Genomic DNA, 10815 nt, shown 5'->3' with positions numbered 1-10815 from the left:
ATTTCATTGGCTGGTTTCATCAGGAGGCAATCAAGAGCGCAATTCTGATTGGATTAGATTAAAGTAAAGTAAAGTATAGCTTTTACAACGGAAATATAACGTGGAACAGTCTGTGGGTTATTTTCCTTCCATAAACACAAACAGAAGTGAAACGCCACACTGTGCTGTTACCGTTTTCAATATCTGCTCTGCTCGTAGTCGTCATCTTCCCTGGTGGTCTAGTGGTTAGGATTCGGCGCTCTCACCGCCGCGGCCCGGGTTCGATTCCCGGTCAGGGAACAACTTTTGAGGATATTTTTTAGTTGAGAAAGGGCGTTTGCATTTATTAATAGGTTTAAGAGTCCAAGCTTCAAACTGTTCCGTTACCGTTTTATCAGTGCAACTACAAAGCGAAATAGAACTTGATAAGCCTGAATAATTTAAAAAGAAAAGACAGGCAGCTGTAATTCTGCCTCATCTATTCATCAGTCATTGTTATTTCATATCCTCAGCTCATAGCAGAATCCCTCTATAATCTTTGTTGTTGCGTGCTCGGTCTTGTTATTCAGACACGATGCAGTAAACTTTCAGCCTGATGTCATTCCATATGTCCTTCCTTCTGGTGTATATTTTACCTGTGTCAAGTCAGCCATCGTTAGCGGAACCCGAAGAATTTCAAACTTCACAGTAAGAGGTTATACGTTCACAGGCAATCGAGAATCTTTTTCTTTTTAATCTGTGACTTTTTAAGAAGAATCTGATATTTTACTAAATCATATAAATTCATTGTATAAATTTACGCTATTTATATCAGTCACGCAAGAATCTTATAGTTACCAACCCAACCAGGCATTGCAGACATTTCAATATTATTCAACGCCTATTCTCACCACTGCATCTCAGTTTAGTCCAGACTTTGACTAGGCCGGTCCAAAACCTACATGTTTTGTTTTTAGCCATCAAGAAATAAATTTTGGATTATTATCTTTCTGCATTACCCAAGTTTACTTAAGTTTAGGATTGCGAACAAATAGCCGATGAGTTTGAGCAGTCTATTTAAGGACATTCCATGGCATTGCAATTGCAAAAATTGAGATGCTAGGTCAGACGAAAACATTAATTTAATTAAATAAAAAATAATCTCTTTTAGCAAACCAGAGGTGGACTGGTGTACTTTGCCTCAGAGGACTATGCAATAGTTTAATAAATGCCTAAATGATTATATAATCTTTTAAAATATGGTGAATTTAGATTCTTCTTAACAATTTTCACATTAAGAACATTAACTGTATTTGCTCTAGTGTCCCTTATTCGAAAGTAGGCTGACAAAAAAGGGGGAATTCATGCAGAAAACGTAGGCTGGGTCTGGGAATCGAACCCGTGACCGTCGCGTCAAGGACCGAAGGCCTCCAAATGTAACCACCACAGCACGCCCAACTGTACTTCAGAAATTATTGTAAACAAATGTTTTGAATTTAGTTTATCTATTAAATGCATTTGTCATTTAAATTAACACGTATAGAAATATAACTAAAGTATTTGTATTTTTTTTGTTAAATTTTGGCACTTACCCCTTGATATTTGCAAATAGATTACCGGTACTTATTTTATGTTTTTATTTTAGCTTTTTTTATTACTTTTTCAGTTTATCTTGATACGTATACGCTCACTTTTGGAGCTTATTTTAATGTTAAACACATTGTAATTTTTAAATTAATAAAATAAAAATCCATGAAATTCTTTTAAAACATTTACTTTGAAGGTACACGCAGGAAGTTCTCTGTCTTGACGTCAATACATTGATAAACCAGGAGATCCACTCAGCTAGTTGGATGAGGAAGGCAGTAGTTGTAGCGAACCGTACGGTGAGTATCCCCTATTCTAATGTTTTCTCTTTTAATCTGACTAACTGTGTATTTTGCTGTCATAATTTGGGTTTTAGTAGCTTTTTGCGAGGTTTAAAACAAAGAGTGCCAGTGTTTAACGCTAGGTTATGTACCGAGCTAAAGCTAGCTGTCTTCCGTTGTTAGGATTCGGTTTGTTTCTTTTTGTTTCTGCGTTGAAACCCCTTTAATCATGAATAAAAATAAAGAGATATGTGTGGTTTTTAATTTGATTCATGCTATATGTAACACGTTCGTCGTTTGGCTGTTTTATCGGTTGTATTTCTCAGGAAAAGCCCGTTTTTTATTTTTTAAAACCGTAACAAAAACGTTAATCAGAAATTGTGTCGTTCATAAACATTTTTACGCGTTAGGTATATTTTGTGCAGCGTGAAGAAATAAAGGGTAAAACATCTCTTTGTGAGGTCGCTCCGGGCCCTTTAATTGAGTCAGAGTTTGCTGAAGCAGGATCAGGAGGTGATCTAAGTAAGACTGGTATGCAGATGTCTGACATCAGCCCCAAAGTGTCTGAAAACTAAAGCTCTGTTTTCACTACAACCAAATAAGGAGGACAAGAGGCAGGGCAAGGAGAGCAGCTGAACGTCCATTCAGACAGAAAACTCTTATGGTGCGTTATAACTCGGACTATTAAAATAAGGGAATGTTTTGCACTTAGAGAACCAGTGATAATTTGAATTAATTTTAGTATTTAAATTCAAAAAGGAAAATTCATACTAGATGTATTCAGTACACAGTTCTATTTCTTAAAATTGTGTTGCTGAAAGTGTTAACTTTTTTTTTTTTGACAATATTTTCTATTTGAATTGAGTCAGGCAAGTTTTTTTGGCCAATCAAGCATGATTAACCTACATATTAGTGCTTTGAGCAAATTATGAAGTTTGGCATCCATGCTGTTTTTTTATGTAAAAGTCGCAGTGGACCAACAGCAGCAGATAGTATGGCTGTGGAACTTCAAGATGGACATTAAAGCAACTTTTTCCATCATTACACTAGGATGCAGCTTTTTGTGAAGAGTCAGCTTTGTTAGCATGCACCTTTTTGTTGATTAAGGACTGTCAAAGAACATCTGACTTACCAAAACAACAAAACATTTCTATTATGACTCCTTTTTATTAATAAGACATCTAATACTCTGTTGAATTAAAATACGACAGTGATACATTTATATGTCATGTAAGTTTTATTTATTACAATTTTTCACTGACTGATCTGTATAGTTAATTTTCTCTTTACTTTGCAGGACGCCTGCAGGACTTTCTCCCCTCATCGTTAGTGTCAGCACCATGGCTGGCTTCAGACAGGAAGATGTTGAACTCTACTATGAGATGGGAGAGGAGCTGGGCAGGTAGGAACCACTCCCACGTGACAGAAACATGATTTTCAGGTGTTTAATTTTAATACAGTAGCCCTTTAGTGCCAGGCAGAATGCATGCAAAGCATTTTATGAAAGTCTAATAAGGCTTCCTCAGCTGTATAGCTAAACTCCAGTGATCTATTTCTTGTAATTATGAGCGTATCTGGACCACACAGTTTATTGATCTGTCAAGTATGAACTCCAGGCTGCCAAAAAAAAAAAAAAAAAGAGAGATCATAACGAGTTTGCATCAGCAACATAAAATATAATTGAATGCACTTTTATGCTGCACTGGACACTTTTAAAGACGAGTCATCTTTTTTTTTTTTTTTTGTAAGAGATTGACCCACCTTCCCGCCTTGGCTAATCCCTTTCTGCAGTAATGCAGCAAAAACTGTGACGTCAGTGGCTCTCGCTGTCCCTTTCCCCCTCTGCTGTGGTGGAGTGTTTCTAAACATCGAGACTGTGTCAGAGTGTTTTTGTTTGCTGAAATAAACTTGAATTAACAGTCATACAGGGAGAGATCCTGCTGTTATGTTTCCACTTCGGATTCACTTAAATTTTTTTTTCTTTATAAATAACATTTCACTCCATATGGTTATTTTTAAGTACAATTAAAATGGTTCTTTAGTGTTGGACTTGTTCTGAAATGATGCTAATATTAAGCTTTGTTTGCAAGATTTCTCTGTCTGGAAAGAGTCTCACTCTTTTAAGAAAATATCTGTTAGTATAATTTACAGTTTCAGTAAGGTACAGGCTTAATCAATATTCAAATATTCACTATTTGCATTAGCATTGGAGCCCTTGAATCTTCCTCAACTGTATAATTAAAGAGGCCTTTTCAGTTTGCACTGATTACAACTTGCATCAGTTGGGTGCATAAAATAGTATTTAATGTCGGTCTATGTTGATTTTAAAGTGGCTTCACTCCAGACAGTGAAGCCACTGGTGTTCCGGCATCTCCATGTTTGTGGAAACTGGTTTGATCCCAAACATCCCAACCAGTTTCCTTTGACCTGGCAGATGGTGGAAAGTTGCACATAGTTAAATGTTCCACATCAAACTGTGTTTGAAATGTTAATCTGAAGCTTCTTGAACGGCCTCCCCCCTAAATCTCTGACATCGCCCTGATTGAACATTTGTAGAAAATGGCTAAAAGCCAGAAAAATAAGCACGTTTAAAGGAACTCTTCCGTTTCCCATGGGGCAATGGACGACAAATCCAGCCAAAATTATCCCCAAAGTTTGTAAATTGTGGTTGAGGTGCAACTTCCTGAAGATCATTTCATCAAATATTAGTGGAGGTATAGGCCAGTAATTGTCCCAGTAATTATTTCAATAAACAATAATATTGTTGTTTTGATATTGAAAATAGAAATTTGCAAGACCAATAAACTTTAATTTTACAGTGATGCTTAACATTGGAACAGGAAGAGATTTAAAATATACTAAATAAAACACAAAAATTATAAATGGAAAGAAAATAAAAACAAACAACTGAAACTGTAAATAAAACCATTTATGAAGTCTCTACAAATATAATTGCTCTTCAGAGAATATTAATCAATTTATCAAACAATTAATTGGTTATTATGACAGATACTGTGGAATGTGTATGTATCATATATAGTAAAAAATGTCTTATGATATGAATTTTGATTTATTGTAATGATGATCAATTTCAGTTATTGAAGGTGAATAAAAAAAAAGTGACATTATGATAGAAAATTATATTTTTGCCATTTTCTCCACTGTTTCATGAGAGCAACAATAAATGTCAGAAGATTATAAAGTATGATTAAATCTACTTACTGTGTGCAGTTTACTGATATAAATCACACTTTTTAAGTAATTGGCATCCTCAAGAAGATTGTTGTAAATAAGAATGTTTGTTCTAAACAATATTTGCCATAATGTTACAACCATACAGTTACATAAAAAATTAGTAATGAATAAGTTTTTTTTTTAAATCCTAATCTTTATCATTATCACAATAGTATCAAAAAATAACACAATAAAGTTTAAAGTCTGTATCATCCACCCCTAGTTTGAATGCATCATTAAAAGTCCAAATTCAGTACAATATTCATGTGCACCATGATGGTCAGTAGACTTCTGACCATTTCTATTGCAGTGTGTGGTGCATTTTTGTTAAATAGATTTCTACAAGAGGTTTGGTCTTCCCTCTCTCTCCAGTGGACAGTTCGCCATCGTCCGGAAGTGCAAGGAGAAGAGAACGGGTGTCGAGTACGCAGCTAAGTTCATCAAGAAGCGGCGCTTGTCGTCCAGCCGGCGCGGGGTGAGCCGCGAGGAGATCGAGCGCGAGGTCAACATCCTGCGGGAGATCCAGCACAGCAACATCATCACGCTGCACGACATCTTCGAGAACAAGACGGACGTGATCCTGATCCTGGAGCTGGTGTCCGGCGGGGAGCTATTCGACTTCCTAGCCGAGAAGGAGTCTCTGACCGAGGAGGAGGCCACGCAGTTTCTCAAGCAGATCCTGGACGGCGTCCACTACCTCCACTCCAAACGCATCGCTCACTTCGACCTGAAGGTCAGCCATCCGAGGGGAACTGGTGGGAGATTAAAGGCTGCTGAGGGCTTCAGGTGTTAACCCCGGTAGTTTTACCTGGAAAAAAAATAAACTAAGCTCAAAAGTAATACTGGAAATTATACTGTAGAGTAAATGTGCAAAGAGTTTTAAAAGACAAAATAAAATTCCTAACTAGCTCTATCACAAAGTCTCTACCTTCTCAATGCGTTTCGGAGCTTCTTTGTAGCCTGGGAAAGAAAGAATCGTTGGATTTAAGTCAGCAGATCTTAATCTGTCAATCCCTCTATTCTTCCTTCTATCCATTAAGCAGGTTGTTTATCCACCTTTGTGGAAAATTATGGAAATTGGACAAAAATAATTTTGGCCACTTTTAGCCAAATTAGTAGTGATGCAATGTGTTTTCTATTTGGGGATATCATTGTTATTGTGTGTTTATATTACTTTTTCCATTTAAAAGCAAAATAATGATCTGCATTGCTTTAATTCTCACGCTTAAAAATAACCAGCCATTTTCTGGCAATAACTTTGTGTTTTCTGGTGTTTCGATTAAGTCATGTTCTACAGGCACCATTACCTAGCAACCCCAGCCCGTCACCTAGTAACCCAAGCTGAGCTCTAGTACATTTGTTCAGCTGGTTTTACTTCTGTGCAATGGCTGCTGGAAAAGACAAGTGTTTTGTTGCTGACTTACCATCCAGAAGCCATTCGCTGAATTCTTATTGGTTGTGCAGGACGCTCCACTTCTGCTTTTCAAAGATGCATAGTTGTGTAATTGCGCATCTGTTTTCAGCCATTTTCACATGTGAGGGTAAACGTTGAGTTTGGGGAGCGTGGACAGCAGCAGCTTATATGGCTTTAAATCATCTCATTCTAAAATAGGCAGAACTGAGCAACTAAAATCTCGTTATCTAAGAATGATTTTGTGCTAAAAGATGTAATGAGCATGTTCTGTATATCCTACAGAGCTATCCTAACAAGGAAAGTCACCTTTAAATGTAAAAATCCTTTTCTTTTTTTAATCTTTTAGCCTGAGAATATTATGCTGCTGGATAAGAATGTTCCCAACCCCAGGATCAAGCTGATTGATTTTGGGATTGCTCACCAGATCAAAGCTGGAAACGAGTTCAAGAACATTTTTGGGACTCCAGAGTTTGTCGGTAAGACCTCACAGCTGCGCTCTGAGTTTAAGCCTCATAAGTGGAAAATGTTTGGCTTCAGATCACATCTGGTTTGAATTAAAGCCTTCATTCTTTCATGCTTTTACAGCACCAGAAATAGTCAACTACGAGCCTCTCGGCTTGGAGGCTGACATGTGGTGAGGAGTCTTTTTTTTTTATTTTCCTCTCCTCATTTAGAGATGTTTACCAACCTGCCATTTATCTGTTCTCATCTCTTCCTGCTTGCAGGAGCATCGGAGTGATCACATACATTCTGTGAGTAAAGTTTCTCATCATAGCATTCGGTCGAATCATTTCTAAAGTGACTGGAAACGTTTTGTCTGCCAGACTGAGCGGAGCGTCGCCGTTCCTCGGCGAGACCAAGCAGGAGACTCTGACCAACATCTCGGCTGTCAACTACGATTTCGACGAGGAATATTTCAGCAACACCAGCGAGCTGGCCAAGGACTTCATACGCCGCCTGCTGGTCAAAGACCCAAAGTAATAAAATAAATAAAACTCATGGTTCACATTGTTTAAGTTATTGGACCTTAGTTTAGAAGAAATGGTAACTTGATGAATGATTTCTGTTTGTGTAGGAAGAGAATGACTATTGATGACAGTCTGGAGCATCCCTGGATTAAGGTTGGCATTTTAATTATTAATTATTTCACTGTTCTCATTAAAACTTAGAAACGGTGCTTACTAGATCTACTGACTTGTTTAATCAGGTTTTTTTTATGCTTTTATTATTGTTGTAGTTTTCTCCTCATGTGAGCAGGTTGTACTGCTTACCAGAAACTGTTTATGGGATGTTTGGAGTCTCATTTAAAGTCCAGGGAGTTTTTCTTGGGGTTTTCACGCCAGCTGAAAAATTCAGGAAATGTTTTCCAAGTCTGGATGGATTAAGAAATTAGAAAAAAAGTTGTTGTTGTTTTTATCCACCGTTCCATCCATTAATCATTCCATTAATTTGTCTATTATCCATCCATAAATGTATCCTTTCTTCCTCTTATCATCCATCAATCTGTTATCCTTGTAACCTATAATATGATTATCAATTAGTCTGTCTCTCTCCATTATTGATCAATCCTTTATGCCTTCTTTCCTCCATCCATTTATCCGCTCATCCTTCTGTCAGTGCACTAGTCCATTTCTTTATCTGTTATCCTAAGTAACCAGTGATCCAGTTAGTCTTCCATCTTTTTGTCCATCTAACTATCCGGTTATGTAGTACGTGTTTATCTCCGTTGACATTTCTAGATTCTGTATTTAAAACTTGAACTCTTAGCACTATGGTCGTTAATTATTTTTAAATAAGACCTATTGTGCAAAGTTCTCATTTTGCACATTTTTGTACTTCCATTTAGGTCTCTACGGCTTCTGAAAACAGCACCAGCAAAAAAAAAGAAAAACATAAATAAAACAGCCAGCTGTTTATCAATAAGTTAATGTCTTTTTGGTTTCTGGAAAATGAGCTGTTTCAATGTAGCGTCACATTCGACAGGCACTGAATGTTACCTAGCAACCCCAGCTAAGGCCATCCTGCTACCTAGCAACCCAAGTAGAGTTCCAGCACATTTGGTCAGCTGGTTTTACTACTGTAATAATGGCTGCTGGAAAAAAAAAAAGTGTTTTGTTGTTGACTTGCCATCCAGAAACCACTAGCTGCGTTCTTGGTGTGCAGTAGGCTCTACTTATGCTCTTCAAAGATGCATGGTGTATGATTTTACATCTTTTTGCAGCCTTTTTCACATGCAAGCATAATAGTGAGTTTGGGGCGTGGCCAGCAGCAGCTTATGTGGATTTAAAGTGACAAGAGACTCTAAAACAATTCAAAATAGACAGAACTGATCAGACTAAAATCTATGAACGATTTTGTGCAAAAGTTTACTGAACATAGACCTATCCTAACGGGGAAGGATAATAGATGATTTTTAACCTTTTCAGTTTATACCTTAGAGATGAATTGAGGACTCTGGAGGTTTTATTCTGTCATAACATCTGTGGAGTGTCTTCTCAATTTCCGATCTTTGATTTCTTCAGGTTATCAAGAGGCGAAACGTGCGCCAGGAGGACCGGGATCACAAAACGGAGCGCCGTCGCCTGAAGACCACTCGGCTGAAGGAGTACACCATCAAGTCTCACTCCAGCATGCCTCCCAACAACACCTACGTGAACTTTGAGCGTTTCTCCCAGGTGCTGGAGGAGATCGCTGCTGCGGAGGAGGGCCTGAAGGAGCTGGAGCGCAACCAGCACTCCTGCCAGGAGGACGTGGCAGCGCTGCTATCCATCTACGAGGAGAAGGAGGGCTGGTACAAGGAGGAGAACCAGAGCATCTCCGCCGACCTCAGCCACATCCGCCAGGAGCTGCAGCGCTCCCAGACGCAGCGCAGGAAGTGCCAGGAGGACGCCCGGCTCACCATGCAGTCGGCCAACAACCTCAAGCGCAAGTTTGGGCGTCTGGAGAACCGCTACGACGCGCTGGCCGAGCAGATGGCCTCAGAGGTCCGCTGGGTGGAGGAGCTGCTCAGGTCCATGTCCGCAGAGAAGGACGCCCTCGGATCCGGCAGCGTCCCCTGAGCCGAGCCGCCGTCCAGCCAAGACGTTTTCTCTCTACAGCTTTGTCCCGCCCTTCTGCTCTGCTTGTTCTCGGAGGAGATAAGTGTCATCTCCACGCGCTTTGCTGCTGCTGCATATCGGGAAAATCTTCCACCATTTTCATCCCAGAGGGAAGGACGAGAATCTCAGAGGCAAACATGTTGAAGTCACTTCTGCAGAAGAAGGCTGTTACTTTTTTTTTTTAAATATACATTAATTTATGATTTCTAGAAATTTTTATGTACCGTAACTCTGCTGTCATTTCAAACCGTGTTGGCGAGGAAGGAAATGACTCCCATTCCTCTGAGTATTTGTAGCCTGGTTTGTCATTTTAAAGACTAGCTAGCTTTCAATTTAGCCCTTTTTGTTCCCATTGAGCTTCACAATATATGTAATGTTATCAGATTTCTGAGGGATTCAGATGTATTTATTCATGCAGTTACATGCATGTCTGGACTGAGTGTCGATGCAATAAATTTAAAGCCTCAGCACTGAATATAGAGCTTTATGGTAGCGCTTTATTTTAAATGTCATGTAATTTAAATTGGATCACCTGCTAACCATTGAAACCGTTCTACATCTCACTGGTGCCAAATCATTTATTTTAGCAGGAGAATAACTTGATATAGGTTTGAATTTACAGTAACTACTAAAATAAAGCATTACCTGATTTTAGAATGTATGAATCAGCCTTTGCAGTGCCTGAAAACAAATCAACCTCATCGTGGGCATTCAGCTGCCATCAGCTCAAACATTTTAGTCTTAATATGCGACATGTTTTGCACAGTAGTCTTGTAGACCAAACGGTGTGCATGGAACCTTCTGTCAGTACATTCGGTGTAACTGCGTTCATCACGGCACACTTCAGACATTCCATTGACGTGTTTCACATCCAGCTACCACATTCCCTGTGCAGGAATGGTGTTTTATCGTCTGTAGTATTTTTCAGTAGAGAAATGTACTCATTTGCACTTATAAAGCAGTTTCAGAATCTATTTTAACCTGTATCCTGATCTCTAAGTCTTTCTGGGAACTGTTTCAAATAAAGAAACTTCAGCAAATTGTTTCTGTGTGGGAATCATTTTAACATAACTGCAAAAAATCAACAAAAAAAAATATCTATTCTGATTCAGGCAGTAAATATTCTGTCCTCATAAATGAGTCCAAGAAGTTGGACTCACTAATATTTACAGCTTGATTTGCACACGCGGCATGTTCATACAGTGTGAGCTTTTGCAGATTTTGTTACGATTACATGAATTTT

At 38.6% G+C, this 10815-nt stretch overlaps 1 protein-coding gene and 1 non-coding gene across 3 annotated transcripts; both read left to right on the top strand.

Moving 5' to 3' along the window:
* The first annotated feature begins 207 nt into the window (after nucleotides 1-207).
* trnae-cuc lies at nucleotides 208-279 on the top strand. The gene has a single exon. It is a non-coding gene; the product is annotated as a tRNA-Glu (tRNA).
* A 1462-nt stretch (nucleotides 280-1741) lies between these two features.
* dapk3 (death-associated protein kinase 3) lies at nucleotides 1742-10612 on the top strand. Of its 2 annotated transcripts, none has more exons than XM_044135080.1 (9): nucleotides 1742-1844; nucleotides 3124-3228; nucleotides 5433-5793; nucleotides 6821-6950; nucleotides 7060-7108; nucleotides 7200-7226; nucleotides 7299-7451; nucleotides 7550-7595; nucleotides 8997-10612. In XM_044135080.1, exons 2-9 carry the CDS (start codon nucleotides 3167-3169, stop codon nucleotides 9531-9533), a joined length of 1365 nt encoding a protein of 454 aa, XP_043991015.1. In that variant the 5' UTR covers nucleotides 1742-1844; nucleotides 3124-3166; the 3' UTR covers nucleotides 9534-10612. The 2 variants fall into 2 exon arrangements, with proteins under 2 accessions (XP_043991015.1, XP_043991016.1); XM_044135081.1 differs by lacking the exon at nucleotides 1742-1844 and adding an exon at nucleotides 2371-2490.
* The last annotated feature ends 203 nt before the right edge of the window (nucleotides 10613-10815 follow it).

Source organism: Gambusia affinis, linkage group LG12 (assembly GCF_019740435.1).
Source record: "Gambusia affinis linkage group LG12, SWU_Gaff_1.0, whole genome shotgun sequence".
Taxonomy (NCBI): Eukaryota; Metazoa; Chordata; class Actinopteri; order Cyprinodontiformes; family Poeciliidae; genus Gambusia; species Gambusia affinis.
The sequence above is the reverse complement of the archived record's forward strand: the minus strand, read 5'-3'. Positions and strand labels throughout refer to the sequence as shown.

Excerpts from the sequence above, each read along its gene's own strand:
- dapk3 (XM_044135080.1), top strand. The coding sequence starts at position 3,167 with ATGGCTGGCTTCAGACAGGAAGATGTTGAACTCTACTATGAGATGGGA. Across the intron at positions 3,229-5,432 it reads ATGGGAGAGGAGCTGGGCAG|TGGACAGTTCGCCATCGTCC; the intron begins GTAGGAACCACT and ends CTCTCTCTCCAG. Across the intron at positions 6,951-7,059 it reads TGGGACTCCAGAGTTTGTCG|CACCAGAAATAGTCAACTAC; the intron begins GTAAGACCTCAC and ends ATGCTTTTACAG.